General features: G+C 35.3%; 1 protein-coding gene across 42 annotated transcripts in view; it reads right to left on the bottom strand.

The window, feature by feature from the left end:
- Positions 1-20184, bottom strand: part of LOC127735796 (DNA repair protein REV1-like) — a 53525-nt gene extending 33341 nt beyond the window's left edge. Inside the window, exons 1-4 of one of the 42 annotated variants that reach the window (XM_052246119.1) lie at positions 20103-20184; positions 13500-13617; positions 12903-13029; positions 8497-8668 (exon numbers count right to left, since the gene is read on the bottom strand). In XM_052246119.1, the coding sequence (XP_052102079.1) occupies positions 8497-8668; positions 12903-13029; positions 13500-13559 (359 nt within the window). In that variant the 5' untranslated portion in view covers positions 13560-13617; positions 20103-20184. Of the gene's footprint in view, positions 1-8496; positions 8669-9993; positions 10011-10648; positions 10662-10894; positions 10912-10943; positions 10957-10992; positions 11010-11041; positions 11059-11090; positions 11104-11139; positions 11157-11188; positions 11206-11237; positions 11251-11286; positions 11304-11335; positions 11353-11384; positions 11398-11433; positions 11451-11482; positions 11500-11531; positions 11549-11580; positions 11594-11629; positions 11647-11678; positions 11696-11727; positions 11745-11776; positions 11794-11825; positions 11843-11874; positions 11892-11923; positions 11941-11972; positions 11994-12069; positions 12087-12118; positions 12136-12167; positions 12185-12216; positions 12234-12265; positions 12283-12314; positions 12332-12363; positions 12385-12461; positions 12479-12510; positions 12532-12608; positions 12626-12657; positions 12679-12706; positions 12724-12755; positions 12773-12804; positions 12822-12853; positions 12871-12902; positions 13030-13499; positions 13618-20102 lie in introns of those variants that run through there. The other 41 variants (XM_052246120.1, XM_052246125.1, XM_052246126.1 and 38 more) reach the window with 41 other exon arrangements.
- Positions 20185-20419: the final 235 nt, after the last annotated feature.

The raw sequence follows: 20419 nt of genomic DNA, 5'->3' as shown, positions 1-20419 counted from the left end.
GTCAAACCCTGAACAGTTGGGGCAAGTATGGACACAACATTCAAGCTTGATACAGCACTGAATTTGGATTGTAATTAAATATTTGACACAGCATAGGTTTCTGACACAGAATGAAAGTGGTCTAAGAACTTATAATTTTTTAATTTACCTATTCATATATGTGATGGACTGTGAAACTCAGATCAGGAGATTGGGAAATTTTGGTCAGGAGATTAGGACTCAGATCAGGAGGTTTTTAATCGACATAAATTTTGTCGTAAATGTAACCGTGTGCTGTAAAAATGGTCTTTTAAAGTGTGTTTTCTTCAACTTTCCATCCAATTTATTATGTTTATAGTACCCTTGTACTTATAAAGTTTCTCCATCTTTATATTTTACATGTTCAATCTAACATTTTTTTTTTTTCAGTATGTTCTTTAAATTTTTTACTTCATATTCTATAAAACATTTATTGCAACCAGAACATTTGTTTAACTATCTGCAAATAGCTTTTGTTTGCATACTCAGAAAATCATTCTAACTGTAAAACAAGGGTCATAGTTATTATATAAATTTCAATTTAAGCCTTGAAAGGAAGTATAGAATCCTCAAATAATTTTCAAATTATTATTTTTTTATTTGTCCTAAGACATTTAAAATCATTTATTTACCATCCTTTTATGATTATTTGTTCAATTTATATTTTATTTATATTCTTTTAAAAATTTTCATTATTAAAAGGAAAGTAACTTAAAACAGGATAAATCAAGGGAAGTAACCCAATAAATACACAGTTTTTGTTACACAACGGCAGTTAGCCTGAGGTAAAAAATCGTTGATTACCAGTATGTTTGACACCCAAGCTGACAAGTGAAGCCATATAATTATGCATGTTAATTGATTTACAGGTAAAATATAACTTCAGGTAATGTGAGTTACACCAGATGCCTGAGATGATATGTTGGGCAGAAATTTTTCATTCATGAAAAATTTCATACACGGGATTATAATTTTCCTCTTCAACCGGAGGTCGGGAGGAGACTCCTGAAAACAGGATTATTGTACTCCTGTCGGGAGGTTCACATGTATGCTATTCAAACCATATCATTATTATTTGCGTTTATATATAAATCAGAAATAACCAATTTAAAATGGAAAATTCTAAAGAAAAAAAAGGAAAAAAAAATCCCCCCCCCAAATTTTTTGAACCCCCTTATGATTCATCGCCCCCACACTCAATCCCAGCTTTCCCTTTGTGGTATGGTACCTTGCAGTACAATTTTAGAGAGATCCATTCACTTGAACACAAGTTATTGTCTGGAAACTAGAAAAATGCTTGTTTTTTTGTCCCTTTTTGGCCCCTAATTCCTAAACGTTTAGGGCAATTACCCCCAAACTCCAACCCAGCTTTCCCTTTGTGATATGGAACCTTGCAGTACAATTTCATAAAGATCCTGTCGGGGCTAACTCAAACTATCGTTATACAGAAAGAACACAACCATACAGTTTAACGTTTACTTCATATATATTCGAGCTGCTAAGGCTACGTCCCGCATTGACGTCAACCCTAGATACAATAGGTAAAACGCGACGTCTTAACTCCCGCGGTATTCTCAACATTCTCCGGGCCGCTAAAGGTAAATATTAAAATTAAATTACAATAAAGTAAAAATGAATTAAAATTACTGTCTCTCAAATTCAAAACTTAAACTTAATAACTTTAGCACAGTCACTAACTTCCAGATTAGTTATCTTTTAGTTAAATCACAATGAGTCTATTACGTCCACAGATAACAGTGTCTATATTTTCCGCGCACCTGTTCACATACTCAATGCAATTTTATCATATAATCTGTTTTTGCAATTAGTCGATTAAAATCAAGCATATTTGTAAAAGTCCATAATAAATCAGAACAGTTCATCGGTTACGCATTATTTAGTCCATTTTTTAATATTTTCCCTGGCTCTTCTGGCTGCTTCTCGGTTTGGCAATATCCGGCTTGTTGTCGCACTTGGTTCCTCCTTCTGTCGAGCTTCTTCGTCCTTTGATGTTTCGATGTCTGTACAAAGTTCAAGAGGATACAACTTGACGATCGGACGTGATGTAGTTCCAGTTTTGGTTCGAATAATAGCGGAACGAACTAGTCCATCATTTCCTTTAGTTAGGTTTTCCACAATCCCGGTTTTCCACATTATTCTTCGGTTTTCGTCATGAATCTGAACAATATCGCCTATTCTGTTTATCGTGGAATTGCTTCCCGTTTTCTTGTGGAATTCACGCAATGACGTTAAATATTCGGTTTTCCATCGGTTCCAGAATTGTTGTAAGAGTAATGATTGTCTTTGAACACGTTTGATAAAACTTGTTTTGCTCATAAATGTCTCATTAAACATGTCAATTTCACGAGTATCCATGTACGATAATGTATTTATCCTACGTCCATAAAGAAGATGAGCTGGAGTAAGTGGTTCAAGATCCTCGGGGTCTGAAGAAACATATGTTAATGGTCGATCATTTAAGACGGATTCTATCTCTGTAACAATTGTCTGAAGCATCTCTAAATTTACAAGTGATTTTCCTAGGACTTTTTTTAAATTCGTTTTCGTCATTCCAATAAGACGCTCCCACCAATCACCAAACCATGGAGCACGTTTAGGGATGAAAAACCAGTCGATTCCTTGTGCTGATAATGTTTCTTTTAACTTTTTTGAATTACAAAGTTGTTTGATGTCTTCTGAAGCGGATACAAAAGTAGAACCATTGTCGGTCATAACAACTTTCGGTAAAGATTTTCTGCTTGAAAAGCGCCGAAAAGCTTGTAAAAACGTTTCTTCTGACAAATTTGTAACGACTTCAAGATGTATCGCTCTCGTAGAGGCGCAAGTGAATAAACATATGTAGACTTTCTTTATGACATTATCGTTATCTTTTACTTGTAATGCGCCTGTGAAATCTATCCCTGTAGCTGTAAAAGGGTCAGCTTCTTGTAGACGAATCTTAGGCAGTGGCGGTGGATCCGGTGCTACATATGGTAGTCCAACCACCTTTCTACAAGTAACACATTTCCTGAGTGTTTTCCGAACAAACTGTCGGATTGCAGGTATCCAAAAACTTTGTCTCAAATGTACGATAGTGGCATTTACTCCGGAATGACAAATTCTTTCATGGGCATCTAATACAATAAGTTTAGAAATTGTATGATCGTTAGGTAAGATATACGGAAATTTTGTGGACTCCGATAAGGGCGCATTCTGAATTCTTCCTCCACATCTGATGATGCTCCTGTCGTCAAGAAATAACCTTAATTGTCTGATTCTCGGTAAACTGTTCCGTGTTCTACTGTTATACTTCAATGCGTTATATTCCGTAGCAAAAGCCGTCTCCTGACAATTTCGAATCCATACCTCAACCGATTTGGATAGTTCACTTGGTTTTAAATGTTCTAGTGTCCTTAAAGTCTTTTCAATTCTACAGTTTTCTATAAACCGTAGTACATATGACTTGATACGTAACAGTTTCTGGTACGACGAATATCGTTCAATATCAATAATAAAGTTAATTCCAAGTTGACAAATCGAATCGTCCTTTGGTTGGCTAATACATGTATTGTCATTTTCTGTTAACAAAACGGATAAAGACGTGTCGATTGATGTTGATTTTGGGTAAGTTGAACGGTCTGTTAACCAATGCGGACCTTTAATCCATAATGTGCTGTTTGTGTATTGCTCGGCCGTTATCCCTCGTGTTACTAGATCAGCTGGGTTATCGCTTGTAGGACAATACTTCCATTCCCATGATTTTGTCAATTCGTTTATTTCATTCACGCGATTTTGTATGAAACGTTTTAATGTCTTTGTTGACTTAAGCCAGTGTAAAACGATCTGGCTATCCGACCAAAAAGTTAAGTTTTCGCACTCCATCGTTGATTGAAGGTGTTTAGCTAAGCGTGCTCCGATTATGGCTGCCATTAACTCAAGTTGTGGGAGTGTAATTTCCTTTAATGGTGCTACTCGTGACTTTGCCATTACAAGTGCTGTCTCATGTCCGTTACATATATATCCTACCGCACCATATGCCTTTGTACTTGCGTCAACAAATATGTGAAGACTGTGATTTGTTGATCCTGTAGTCTCAGAGAAGTAATATCGAGGAAATACTGTTTGTGTTGCGGTCTCAATATTATCGCGTATACTGATCCATTGGTTACATAGGTCCCCTTCTATTAAACTGTCCCATTTTAATCCAAGTTTCCATATTTCTTGCAATAAAATTTTAGCCGTAATTGTAACTGGACTCAGTAATCCTAGCGGATCGTAAATTCCTGACGAATATCTCAATATTTCTCGTTTAGTTACACGTATTGACGTAATTTCTTCCTTGTGTGGATAGAAAAGATAATCTGTGTGGCTATTCCATCTCATTCCCAATACTTTCGTGTCTGTGTCCGTGTCTAAAACATTCTGAGATACTGCTTGTTGTCGTACCTTTTCGCTGTTCGAATTCCAAGACCTCAGATTAAATCCTGCCTTAATCATCATTTTTCTTGCTTGCTCAAAGAAGTTTAAAGCGTCATGCTCTCTGTTTATGCTAGTCAAAATGTTATCCACATATAAATCCCGTTCAAGCATTCTTGCGGTATTACTGTTGGTTTGCTGCAAATGTTTTAATAGGGTGGCGCTCAAGATAAATGGTGAGCAAGTTGCTCCGAATAATATTACCTTAAATCTATATGTCATTAACGGACTGGTTACATCTGAAGGGTTACTTAACCATAGAAATCGGGTTACATCTCGGTCGTCTTTGTTGAGTCCTACATGTAAAAATGCCTTCTCAATATCGGTAGTGATAGCATAACGATGAAGTCGAAATCTTACCAAGATCTTGGATAAGTCATTTAACTCTGGGGGAGTGCTCATTAGGCAATCATTAAGACTAGGTTGATTTTGATACATCTTACAACTGCAGTCATACACTATGCGTATTGGTGTTGTACTGGAATCTTTCTTGACAACGGCATGGTGTGGTATATAATGTACTTTGTTAATTGTCGGTTCTGATTCATCAACCCTCTCGATAAATCCGCGACGTTCCTGTTCCTTTATTATATCTCCGTATTTCTTTAGCATGGTCTCATCTTTGCCTATTCTTCTGATAACGTTCTCCGTTCTCCTTTTGGCTACATCATAATTTGACGGTAATTCTTCGTAATCTTGTTTCCATGGTAATTTCGCCGAATACCTATCTCCGAGAAATTCAATTGATGAATCTTGATAGTCTTTCAAATAATTTGTCTCCTTCTCATGATTTTCGGATGAATCTATGCCTATCGATTCAAGTTTCCAGAACGATTCCAAGTTAAATTCTTCTGATTTGTGCGAAACTAGTACGTTAAAGATGCCAGCTGTCGTAGACGAATGTGCTCTACCTGATTGTAAGGGTCCTGATAGCAAATACCCAAGCTTTGATCTTACCGCGGTCGGTCCATCTCCTCGTATAACCTCGTCTTCAATAAAATCCCAATAATAGTCGGCACCAATAAGTAAAGAAATTTCAAAAGAATCTTCTTTAGTAACTGTATGAGCGAGTCTCAATCCTTTCAGATAATTCATATCTCGTTTAACGTAGCGCATGTGATTCTGAAGTGGGACTGCTATGGTAGGTACAATTAGAACTTCAATTGGAAATTTACGCCTATTCTCTGTTTCAATGTGTACGGTGGATTTACGTAGTTCTCTCGTGCTGGTGTTATCCTTCCCAAATGCTGATAGATGTACAATTTCAACTCCTTCAGTTTTCAAATTCAATTTTTTCGCTAGATCATCAGTTAAAAAAGATCTTTGTGCACCTTCATCAAATAAAATATTAGTATCCATACACATACTACCTGACCATACAGGAGCTACAGCAGTCTTCAATAGCACATTTGTGCGCATCTGTGTCGAAGAATGTAAAATTTTCGTATCTTCCTTATTTTCAGTATTATTAATGATATTGACAGATGTAGATTGATTATGATTTTGATTGTTCTGTTTCTCTGGGTTGCTTACAGTTTCCCTGTTACCATGGTTACCTACATTACACAAGCTGGAATGGTGTCTCTTGTTACAGTGTCTACACGTTCTTTTTGATTTACACTCATTGGCATGATGATTCCCTAAACAATTAAAGCATAAATTGTCTCGTTTAACTATAGATATGCGGGCTTTAGGGTCACTAACCTTGGTACAGTATGTTGGCGCATGTATGTCTTTACAAAAAATACATGGTCTCTCCTTAATATTCCGGGACTGGCCTTTCTTCGCGTTGTGTGCTATGTGTCCTTGTGGTGAATTATTTCCTGTGTGAAATGTACTTATAGATGTGTTTGCAAACTGGTGGTCTATAGAATCAAGATAAGTGCCCGTATTTTGTCCTGCCTCCATGATTTGAATTTCGTTAAGTATACTCTTCCTCAAATCTTTCAAATTCCAACTGGACGGTCCGTGTTCTCTGGCTAAGTGTTGTCTGATTTCACTGGGTAACTTTCTCATGATAATCGGTACCAGTAAAGTTCCATATGACGTCTCAGGTTGTCCGAGCGAATCTAAACCTCTTACGTAGGCTTCACATCGGTCATAAAATAATCTTAAGCTTGTTAAGGTGTATCGTGGTTGGGCAATATCTACAAGAGCTTGTAAGTAGGCTTCCGTAATTCTGTGTGTTTGTCCGAACCGTTCCTTGAGTACATTTATAGCCTCCATGTAATTACCATTTGTAAGCGCAAATCCAGTTATCGTATTTAATGCCTCGCTTTCAAGTTGCGATTTCAGATAATTAAATTTCTCAATGTTTGTCAAAGTAGGATTAAAATGTACAGCAGATTCGTACGAGTCCCAAAACGTTTGCCAATCTAAAATGTTGCCATTAAACTTCGGTAGTGATAACTTGGGTAAACGATGGTTACTAGTACTAGCTATATTTTGTGGAGCAATATGACCTGTATCAGAGCCATTGTAGCTTGTCTGTGGTTGAGCGGCGGATGAAGCATAGAATGGTGTTGCGTTTTGAAAGTTATCAAGATTTGCCGGGCGGAAAGGAGGGCTTTCTACATTGAGTACTTGATATGAAGATTGTGTTACATTGGAACTTGGTGTACGGTTTTGACCAATTTGTATAAAATTACGAAAATGTCTAAGTTTAGTGTCTAAATTATTTGAATACTCATCTGTATCTACTATTTCACTTTCAACGTTGTCTGAATCCGTTGCTTCCAATATCTGTTCGTTCAGTTTTTCCAACAATTTCTTCTTTTGCGTAAGATTATCGTACGTTGCAAGTAGTTCATCTCTGTCGAAGTCCGTGTTTTCCTTCGCCTCCTCGAATTTTCGGAAAAGTCTCGTCACTGCACTTCTATTTCCAGTCCTAATATTCTTTAACTTCTCCATCGATGTAATCCTGGTCACGGCACCATAAATGTCGGGGCTAACTCAAACTATCGTTATACAGAAAGAACACAACCATACAGTTTAACGTTTACTTCATATATATTCGAGCTGCTAAGGCTACGTCCCGCATTGACGTCAACCCTAGATACAATAGGTAAAACGCGACGTCTTAACTCCCGCGGTATTCTCAACAGATCCATACACTAACACACAAGTTATTGTCCTGAAACTAGAAAAATGCTTGTTTTTTGCCCCTTTTTGGCCCCTAATTCCCCAAATTTGGAGGAAATTACCCCCAAAAATCAATCCCAGTATTCCCTTTGTGATATGGAATCTTGTGATACAATGTCAGAGAGATCCATACACTAACACACAAGTTATTGTCATGAAACTAGAAAAATGCTTGTTTTTTGCCCCTTTTTGGCCCCTAATTCCTAAAATTTGGAGGCAATTACCCCCAAAATCAATCCCAGCATTCCCTTTGTGATATGGAACCTTGTGGTACAATGTCAGAGAGATCCATATACTTACACACAAGTTATGTCTGGAAGTTACAAAAATGCTTATTTTTGGCCCCTTTTTGGCCCCTAATTCCTTAACTGTTAGTACCATAACCCCCAAAATCAATCCCCACCTTCCTTTTGTGGTATTGAACCTTATGGTAAAATTTCATTGAGATCCATTCACTTAAACTAAAGTTAGAGTGCGAAAACTAATGTGTATTCGGACGACGACGCCGGACGACGACGACGACGCCAACGTCATACCAATATACGACCACAAAAATTTTTCTGCGGTCGTATAAAAATCATAAAATAAAACATAATTTATCGTGCTTGTTTTTTGAGAAAAATGAAGTTCAAATTTGAATTTTTTCTAGTTTCATTGAAATTTTTAGACCACTGAATAGATTTTCTTAACTGGTGTTATTAGCAATAAAATAGCAAAATTGATGGAAATTAAAAGCTCTTAAAAATGTACATTTATAGGGATAGAGAAAAATTAATGTCAGTAGTATTATATCATTTCAAACTAGATTGAATTTCGTATTTTACAAGAATTTTTTTTCTCCCAAATTAAAGTTAACTGTACCATTCAATGATCCATTCAGGCTTGACAACTTTACAATGTTTAAAGTCTTTGCGTATTTTACTGTCTGGTAGATTTGTTGCTATGACATGTGTAACACGAGTTTTCATCATGTAATGTTCATATTTCCCTCCATGCTGCCTCATTATCTTTTTCAATTCATCTGATGAGGGTTCTGTAAAAACATAAAAACTTGTTCATACTTACTGGGTATAAGTAGCACTACAGAGAATAATTATGGTCAGTTAGTTTTCACATACAGCCAATAGGCATATTCAGCTTTCACATACAGCCAATAGGCATATTCAAATAAAGGTTACATGTGCCTATCACTTGAATGCACAAATTATTGTTGATTAATGCTTTTTTAACATCCCGTGGAAATATGTCATAGATATAAGAAGATGTGGTATGAGTGCCAATGAGACAACTCTCCATCCAAGTCAAAATTTATAAAAGTAAACCATTATAGGTCACAGTACGGTCTTCAACACGGAGCCTTGGCTCACACCGAACAGTAAGCTATTAAGGGCCCCAAAAATTACTAGTGTAAAACCATTCAAACGGGAAAACCAACGTTTTATGCATATTCAGGACAAGAACAAATAAAAAATTAATAGAGAACCAGGATAAAGACTTAGTTACCCCATATTATTGGCTATGTATTTATCTCATTCTTAACAGAAATTAAGCTCCACACGTCAGTATTGGTCTAACTGCAAGAGGGGAAAAGTCTAGGTGATCTCATTTCTATACCCTAGTCAACAATTTAGACCTCCTCTAAAATCAAAAAAAATACCTAACTTGTGGAATAACAATACTCTATATATATTGCATATACATAGAAAATGAAAGGATATGGAGTAAATGTACATGGGACAAAATCGCACACAATACATAGTAAAAATAAATAATTTATCAATGAACAGGGCTTTTATTCCTGTTCTTCATCTTGACAGTTGATATATAGATAAAAGGCTTACTTGTTTAACATGTACATGCACTATCTACATGTATAGCAATACTTTTACAGTTAGGACTAACTTGATTAACTTTCTACATGATTAACACCTTAAGGTTAAACTAAGTTGTACAGTGGAAAACACAAATGTCAGAGAAAATAATGAAAATATTTTTAAAACAAGAATATGCAATCAACAGTTAACTTTGATACAATTAGAAATAAACGTATTCTTCATCTTTATCACAGGGAATTGTTCAAGTTGTTTGACATACATGCATGAGGACCCTTGATGTAAATACAAAGAAAAAAAGAAAACATTATCATTATAAAAACAAATCTTGTGAATATAAAAATAAAGGAGAAAAATATGATTGCCAATGAGATGACTATTCACTAGAGTTCAAATGACGTGTATGTTAGCAATAAAACCATTTCGGCAAGTTCTGATTTCTATCATCATAATATAAAATAATATAAATTGAATCCACTATTTAACCATCTATATGTATACCAAAAACAACAAACAGGAGACTTACTTGTATAGCCATCTACATGTATACCAAAAACAACCAACAGGAGACTTACTTGTATATACTTTTTTTTAAAACCCCTCCCCCTTTTTTCCAAAAAAAATAACATTTGAAGAAAATTTTCTTTTTGTAAAATGTGGTACATTTTAAGAGACATCAATACACTTAAACACAAGTTATTGTCTTAAAACTAGAAAAATGCTTGTTTTAGACCCTTTTTGGCCCCTAATTCCTGAACGGTTTGGACAATTACCCCCTAAATGAATCCCAACCTTCGACTTGTGGTATTGAACCTTGTGGTACAATTTCAGAGCAATCAATATACTTATACACAAGTTATTGTCCTGAAACTAGAAAAATGCTTGTTTTGGGCCCTTTTTTGGCCCCTAACTCCTAAACGGTTGGGACCATCACCCCCAAAAAACAATCCAAACCTTTCTTTAGTGGTATTGATCCTTTTGGTAAAATTTCATAGAGATCCAGACACTTAAACTTAAGTTATTGTCTTGAAACCAAATGTCTTCGGACAACGATGACGACACCGACATGATAGCAATATACGACCCCAAATTTTTTTTGCAGTCGTATAAAAACAACCAACAGGAGACTTAATTGTATAACCATCTACATGTATACCAAAAACAACAAACAGGAGACTTACTTGTATAGCCATCTACATGTACACCAAAAACAATCTACAGGACACTTACTTGTATAACCATCTACATGTATACCAAAAAACAACAAACAGAAGACTTACTTGTATAAACATCTACATGTATACCAAAAACAACCAACAGGAGACTTACTTGTATAACCATCTACATGTATACCAAAAACAACCAACAGGAGACTTACTTGTATAACCATCTACATGTATACCAAAAACAATCAACAGGAGACTTACTTGTATAGCCATCTACATGTATACCAAAAACAACCAACAGGAGACTTACTTGTATAGCCATCTACATGTACACCAAAAACAACCAACAGGAGACTTACTTGTATAGCCATCTACATGTATACCAAAAACAACAAGCAGGAGACTTACTTGTATAGCCATCTACATGTATACCAAAAACAACCAACAGGAGACTTACTTGTATAGCCATCTACATGTACACCAAAAACAACCAACAGGAGACTTACTTGTATAGCCATCTACATGTATACCAAAAACAACAAGCAGGAGACTTACTTGTATAGCCATCTACATGTATACCAAAAACAACAAGCAGGAGACTTACTTGTATAGCCATCTACATGTACACCAAAAACAACAAGCAGGAGACTTACTTGTATAGCCATCTACATGTATACCAAAAACAACCAACAGGAGACTTACTTGTATAGCCATCTACATGTATACCAAAAACAACCAACAGGAGACTTACTTGTATAGCCATCTACATGTACACCAAAAACAACAAGCAGGAGACTTACTTGTATAGCCATCTACATGTATACCAAAAACAACAAGCAGGAGACTTACTTGTATAGCCATCTACATGTATACCAAAAACAACAAGCAGGAGACTTACTTGTATAGCCATCTACATGTATACCAAAAACAACCAACAGGAGACTTACTTGTATAGCCATCTACATGTACACCAAAAACAACCAACAGGAGACTTACTTGTATAGCCATCTACATGTATACCAAAAACAACAAGCAGGAGACTTACTTGTATAGCCATCTACATGTATACCAAAAACAACCAACAGGAGACTTACTTGTATAGCCATCTACATGTATACCAAAAACAACAAGCAGGAGACTTACTTGTATAGCCATCTACATGTATACCAAAAACAACAAGCAGGAGACTTACTTGTATAGCCATCTACATGTATACCAAAAACAACCAACAGGAGACTTACTTGTATAGCCATCTACATGTATACCAAAAACAACAAGCAGGAGACTTACTTGTATAGCCATCTACATGTATACCAAAAACAACCAGCAGGAGACTTACTTGTATAGCCATCTACATGTATAGCAAAACAACAAGCAGGAGACTTACTTGTATAACCATCTACATGTATACCAAAAACAACCAACAGGAGACTTACTTGTATAGCCATCTACATGTATACCAAAAACAACCAGCAGGAGACTTACTTGTATAGCCATCTACATGTATACCAAAAACAACAAGCAGGAGACTTACTTGTATAGCCATCTACATGTATACCAAAAACAACCAACAGGAGACTTACTTGTATAGCCATCTACATGTATACCAAAAACAACAAGCAGGAGACTTACTTGTATAGCCATCTACATGTATACCAAAAACAACCAGCAGGAGACTTACTTGTATAGCCATCTACATGTATACCAAAAACAACCAACAGGAGACTTACTTGTATAGCCATCTACATGTATAGCAAAAACAACAATCAGGAGACTTACTTGTATAGCCATCTATATGTATACCAAAAACAACAAGCAGGAGACTTACTTGTATAGCCATCTACATGTATACCAAAAACAACCAGCAGGAGACTTACTTGTATAGCCATCTACATGTATAGCAAAAACAACAATCAGGAGACTTACTTGTATAGCCATCTATATGTATACCAAAAACAACAAGCAGGAGACTTACTTGTATAGCCATCTACATGTATACCAAAAACAACCAGCAGGAGACTTACTTGTATAGCCATCTACATGTATAGCAAAAACAACCCACAGGAGACTTACTTGTATAGCCATCTACATGTATACCAAAAACAACAAGCAGGAGACTTACTTGTATAGCCATCTACATGTATACCAAAAACAACCAACAGGAGACTTACTTGTATAGCCATCTACATGTATACCAAAAACAACAATCAGGAGACTTACTTGTATAGCCATCTACATGTATACCAAAAACAACAAGCAGGAGACTTACTTGTATAGCCATCTACATATATAGCAACACCTTTAAAGATGTCTGATATAGGACCAGATATAGTTTCGTCAGCGTTCTTAGCAAACTGTTCACTCAATTTTTGTCTTTTTGCTTCCATGTATCCTCCCTGAAATTAGCAATTACAGATTGTTTTCCTATTTACATATCTGTTTTTTATTTTTAAAACAACTTGTCAAAATGTGGAAGTGTCTAGTTACAAAATTGAATCAAACAATAGAAGAAGTAATTCATAAATGTATTTATTGATTGTAAGAAGAATCTACTTTCAATCTTAGTTTATTGAGCTGGAATTTAAGGTTCCAAATTAATTAAAAAGGTAAAGGGAAGTAGTTTTTACATGTAAAATCAATGTAAAAAAAGGTATAATTGAGGCTAAATAAGTCATTTTTCCTGTTTTGAACTTTATTTTTTACTAGCAGCTTTTACTTTTCTGAGAATGACACTCACTTGTCCCAGTAATTGGACAAAGTTTATACTTAATGTTGAACCCTGAACTTTCAACTATTAAAGATTGAAAATTATTATTAGTACCAGGACTAATAAAATGGAGCTATGACCTCAGTATATTATACTTACCCACTCTTCCCATCCACTACCCATTCTCCTTCCTCTTCCTCTGCGAGATCTTCCTGCCATCTGTAAATACAGAGATCAGACTGGGTGGAACTCAAATGACCAGAACAAGACTTTTACACTGGAATCATTAATTAAGGAAACTCAAAATCAAGGACAACAGAGCAACAAGAACTTTGCAAGGAAACTGTGACCAAGCTAAAAGATGCTTCTACTATTATTTTGGACTTTTACTTAAAATTTACAATTCTGACATTTTGGACTTAAATTCATTGTGTTTAATTATTCATTTTATATTTTGGTTTCTATTTACATTTCTTATCCATATCTTTTAAACAACATGTTTTGATGTTACATGTAATTTGAAATTCTCAATTTGGACACTGAGTGACACGTTTTAATCTGTTACTTAATTGGTGACCATTTACCTTATTCATAAATGTGTGTTCTTAATTGTCATAATCAGATTATCATTTTACATTTATTCTTCCAAGGTCTAAAAATTTATGAATTTGGATTATGATCACATTTTTGACATAATATAAGTTTCTGACACAAAATAAATGTGGTCAAAGATCTTACAAATCTATTGCGCAATACTGTGCATTTGAAGGTTTCTTCTTTCTTCTTGAAACTTATTTTGAAAAAAATATGAACCCCTTAAAAAATTGGAAAAAAAATCCCCCCCCCCCCCCCCCCTATAAAAAAAACCTTTTTGAATCTCTCCTTAGAGCAATTACACGCAAACTCAATCCCAGCCTTCCCTTTGTAGTATGGAACCTTGAAGTACAATTTCAGAGAGATCCATTCACTTAATAAAATTGAGAATGGAAATGGGGAATGTGTCAAAGAGACAACAACCCGACCACAGAACAGACAACAGCAGAAGGCCACCAACAGGTCTTCAATGCAGCGAGAAATTCCCGCACCCGGAGGCGTCCTTCAGCTGGCCCCTAAACAAATATATATACTAGTTCAGTGATAATGAACGCCATACTAAACTCCAAATTGTACACAAGAAACTAAAATTAAAAATAAAACAAGACTAACAAAGGCTAGAGGCTCCTGACTTGGGACAGGCGCAAAAATGCGGCGGGGTTAAACATGTTTATGAGATCTCAACCCTCCCCCTATACCTCTAGCCAATGTAGAAAAGTAAACGCATAACAATATGCACATTAAAATTCAGTTCAAGAGAAGTCCGAGTCTGATGTCAGAAGATGTAACCAAAGAAAATAAACAAAATGACAATAATACATAAATAACAACAGACTACTAGCAGTTAACTGACATGCCAGCTCCAGACTTCAATTAAACTGAAATCTTAAACACAAGTTGTTGTCTGGAAACTAGAAAAATGCTTGTTTTTGGCCCCTTATTCCTCCATGTTTGGGGCAATTACCCCCAAACTCAATCCCAGACTTCCCTTTATAATATGGAACCTTGTGGTACAATATCAGAGAGATCCATACACTCACAAACAAGTTATTGTCTGGAAACTACAAAAATGCTTGTTTTTGGCCCCTTTTTGGCCCTTAATTCATTCCTAAATTGTTGGCACCATAACCCCCAAATTGAATCCCAACCTTCTACTTGTGGTATTAAACATTGTGGTATATTTTCAGAGCAATCAAAATACTTGTACACAAGTTATTATCCTGAAACTAGTAAAATGCTTGTTTTGGGCCCCTTTTGGGCCCCTAATTCCTAAACAGTTGGGACCATCAACCCCAAAATCAATCCCAACCTTCCTTTTGTGGAATTAAACCTTCTTAAAAAATTTCATAGAGATCCATTCACTTAAACTAAAGTTATTGTTCAGAAACCAAATGTGTCTTCGAACGACGACACAGACGACGACATCATACCATTATACGATCCCAAAATTTTTTTCGCGGTCGTATAAAAATTTGAAATGGGACATTTAATCTACTTAATGGTCCAATATCAAAACTCTAATTCCATGTTTAGATTCAGAATATAAAAAAAAAACATGAATTTAAACAGTCAGGGGACTTATTGAAATAAGTGATTTTTAAATCACTTATTTAAGTAGCAAATTCGAAGTTTTGTCACAAATTGTGATTTTGTAGTTTTACCAAAATTTTAAACACATAGGTTTAGATAATATCATTTCATTAGTAAAATTGAAAAAAATGAACTTTTTGCTTCTTTTAAGCAGCAAGGTTTATGCCTTTGATGCAATCGTTTAGCTGCAAATTCTATTTTAGTTGAAAAAATGCTATAAAAATGGCTTTACATAATGAACTGATACTTTCTTAACAGATTTTTCCCAGCAGTGGGAGTATTTTTCCTATAAAATTCAAGGTTTCATCATTGGGATTATGTAATAAAATTCTACTGTTAGGGATCAAAATTTCACTATTTGGGGGTGTTGAAATTAGTGGGGGTTATTAAAATAATGGTACTTAAAAAAGTGATTTTTTGGAAGGAAATTGAGGTATGATACTTAAACAAGTGATTTTTATGTCATTATCCTAGATTTAGTACAAGGTCATCACCTGACATGACCCGGTCATCCTATCAACACAGATGTTGGTTCTGATAATTTCAGCAACATAATTAGTCCCTGGATCATTAGTATTTTATATTTAAAGCTACAATAAAATTAAATCACTTAGTCTAGTGATTAATTTGTACTACTTAAATAGGTGATTATTAAAGAAAGACAACTCTTACTTCCAACCTTTATGGACATAATGTTACTTGAATCAGTGATTTAGAAAATCACTCATTTAAGTAAGTCCCCTGACTGTTAAACAAAGTTTTATTTTGGACCCTTTGGACCTTAATATGGACTTATTTGAAAACAGGGCCTAAAATTCAAAATCTGAATGCAGTTAGATTCAGCATATCATAGAACATGTAGAACCACCAGAATTCTGTTTTTGATGAAATCAAACAAAGTCTAATTTTGGACCCTTTGGACCTCAAAGTAGACCTATTTAAAAATGTCCTAATATCCAATATAGTAATACATGGTAAAAACCTCAAACAATTCAAGACTTTAAATCAATCCTCATTGAAATTGGTTAAAAGATTTGTATTTATTTTCAATTGAAGATTTCTTGCTGTTGTGCAATACTTTGCTGTTGCGCAATACTTAGTAAATCTGTTTACAAACTAAATATAATAGTTTACACACCCTGTTTGGTGTGTATCTCCTGCCATCTCAGTATTTGTTGTTTCTTTATATAGATCAGAAATAATTTATGTTAGAACCAGCTTAGCCAGTATTAGAAAAGTCTTGTTTTTGGCCCCTATTTGGCCTCTAGTTTTTTAACGATTAAAGCCACAACCCACAAAATCGACCCCACCCTTCTGTGTGTGGTATGGAACCTTGTGGTACAATTTCATAGAAATCCATTCACTTATACTTAAGTATTTGCTGGAAACCAGAAAAACCTTGTTCCTACCTTGTCATATACATGATATAAGAATAGTTTAATCTTTGTCAGTGAACAATATCACTCAAATTAATTCTTATTTGTTATGTTTATTCTTGTCAATTTAATTTTGTATAAATACTTGTTTGTAATTTTGATAAATAAGATCGGACTCATGACTCTACTCTGAACACAGTCCATCGGAAATAAAAGTATTCCATGCTGAATTATTGAATTATTCATCGCGAGTTCAAGAGTCTCAAGAGTTAGTTTTCACCAGAGTTTTGAGTCCCAGAGTTGTCATTGTCATTCAGAGCATTCGTTCGTTGTATGATCAGGTGCATCGCACAGTTTCAGTAACAAGAAGCTATTCAGTCAGGCTCTTGTTACACAACCCTTCAAGTCACCCATATTATCTTTGCAGAGTAATAGTTTCATGGACACCAGGACATGCCAATATAACCGATAATGATGAGGCTGACATCCTTGCAAAGACAGCAGCAAAGGAATCAAAAGAACTACCAACCAAGAATAACATCGCAACACTCCAGGACATCCAACAAGCAACCTATAAAAGTACAGCAAGAATATGGCAAAGAAGATGGGAAATATCTGAGAGAGGCAGGGACTTATACTAAAAGATACCAACTATGAACATGATGAAACACTCAATCCTGAATGATTTCCCAACTAAAAGACATTTCAGCATATTTGCCCAACTGGCTATTACAAGAAATGAGTAGGCCATAGAGTCATGCAACTGTGCAGCACCCGAAACATCTCACCAATTTCTCTTGGAGTGTCCTTGCTATGAGAACAAAGGAGAAAATATGTTTCATTAAATATCCAAAGAGGTCGGGATCCGAAACCTGAATTGAGCAACAATATTAACCAGCCTTCAGCAGGCGAGAACATCAAAGACAAAAGCCAAACTACAAGCAGTGGCAAATTATATTAACAGAACTGGCAGATTTGATACTGCAGTTCCTCATTCCCAATCTTAACCAGTGCATACCCTTTAAAAATCACAGAGATAATGGTTTGAGCATAAAGCACTAAGGAGTGAACTTGCACATTCGAGACAATTTGTGCCAACAGGCCTCAAGATTAAGGATTCCATTCATACAGTAATGGGGCCACTAAAGGGGAATGCTATACTATATAGCATCATCATGGTCAAGCCTGTCCAACCTACAGCTATATCTACTTTGGATAGCATTCTGTAGAAGCACACCCTGCTTTCCAATTAAAACTACAGACAGACAGTATTTGAGATATATTCTGGTCTAACAATAGAAAGCATGTAACATGAGGGTACCCAAATTGCACCAATTTTGACTGTTTTTTTGCTTACGTTTATTTATGATCCAGACAAAAGTTTCCATTTTGTGTTTATTTTGTAGATGTATCCTTATTTAATATATAGTTCCACCAATTTAATTCTGAATCCATAATGAATCATAGAAAAATGGGTTTGAACCAACCTCTAAAGGATCCATGGTTCTGTAATGAGGAGTACCCAAATTGCATCTATTCGCGTCCTTAAAAATCTAAAAACAGATGTTTTTATTTATTTTTTCAAATATTTAGAACAATTTGACATTTGTCCATGCTTACTATTCATTTTTTAAGAAATGGATGCTTGTAACATATTTCATTTGCTCATTTTAAAAAAAAAAGACTTTTTGTGGATGTCGCATGGCGATGTTTCTGTATATTTTACTTTTTCCAGTGATTACTTTATCTGTTTATATATACTGTAATCATTTTGTGAATATTTCAATATATTTATCTATTTGAAAGACGTGCAAATTGTCAAATAATAAAAAATACAAATTGTTTAGTCCCTAGGAAAGCTTGTAAAATTTTCGCTGCTATTTTTGCTAAATAGGTGCAATTTGGGTACTGTGACGTAATACATACTAAGTCAACTGGCATATATATATATAAATATATTGAAAGTGCTGTCTGTCAGTAAATTCAACTTATATTCCAATGAGACAACTCAACACCAGACAAAAAAAATGAAAAATATCAGGAAATCGCTCCGGACACTGAAATTCATAAGAAAGGGATTTATTTTGAACAGAGTCAATTACACTCAATTGCAGAGGGAAATTAGTGATGCAAAGGATACAGATCAAATGCATAAAGACCTTGAAGCGTTCGAAAATTGGGAAAAGGCATGGATGATGAGATTTAACCCAACAAAATGCAATGTTATCAGCATACCACCAAAGAACAAAGACCTTTTACAATATCCATACAGCTTACATGGCCACACACTTGAACAATAGATAATGCAAAGTACTTTGGAGTCTCAATATTGAACAATCTCTCATGGAACACACATATACAGAATCTTACAGCAAAGGGAAACCGAACACTTGGCTTTGTAAAACGGAACCTAAAAGAGTGTACAAGAAAAGTAAAGGCTGCTGGTTATACAACTCTAGTACGACCTGTCATAGAGTACGCTTCAACCATATGGGACCCAAACAACCAAGCCAACATTAACACACTAGAACTTATTCAGAGTAGAGCTGCTAGTTTTGTCTACAATGACTACACATCAAGTACACCAGGATGTGTCACTACAATTCTAGAAGAGCTTAAATGGGGAACATTACAGGCAAGACGCCATGATAACAGGCTATGAATGCTCTATCCTATTCAGAATGAGCTGATAGATATCAACAAGAGTACTTACCTCAAAGGTGGCGACAGTAGAACTTGTGGTGGACAAAAGTTTTTCCAACAGAGGATCACCAGTGATGTCTACAGGAATTCCTTCTTTCCAAGAACAATCATGGAATGGAATGCATTATTTGCCAATATTGCTGAAGCGGGATCCAATGAAGATTTCAGCTCAGGGCTACAGACTACACATTAATATAACGGACTCAAAATTGTAAATAATGTTAACCGTATCAATCTGATTTGAAGAAGAAGAGTCTGACTCGTAACCGGGAAGAAGAAGATTAATTGATTGTTGGTTGCTTAACGTCCAGTGGCAAATATTTCATGCATGTTCAGGACGAGAACAAATTAACAATAAATACAATACTCAATAGGTAGGAAAGAAGACGAAGATTTACGCACTATATTTGAACCTACAAGAGTGGCTATACACTATACAGATTATAACAAGAGTGTTACTCTTGGATGGAAATGAACAATATGCATGAATATAACCTACATCTATGCGTGTATCAAGTGTTGAATCATATCATAGATTAAAGAAGTATCATGATATATGCTTTGCTTGCAGAAAAATGGCGGGAATTCCGAGAATTACTCAAATATCCGGTCATTCGAAGTACCTTTGGAGTCTTCCTAATAATAATGCTCTAAAATTTCTTACGCAACTAATAGTTTATTTTATATCATATGTATAGCTTGTTATACAAAAGACTCGCAACGTGATACATGTATACATATATTTATATAGAAGAATTAGAGACATATAAATCTGAAGACTTGAATATGGACAGATCGTGTTGAGTTAAGTTGAAT

Source organism: Mytilus californianus, unplaced genomic scaffold (assembly GCF_021869535.1).
Source record: "Mytilus californianus isolate M0D057914Y unplaced genomic scaffold, xbMytCali1.0.p SCAF_3, whole genome shotgun sequence".
In the NCBI taxonomy this organism is placed as follows: Eukaryota; Metazoa; Mollusca; class Bivalvia; order Mytilida; family Mytilidae; genus Mytilus; species Mytilus californianus.
The sequence above is the reverse complement of the archived record's forward strand: the minus strand, read 5'-3'. Positions and strand labels throughout refer to the sequence as shown.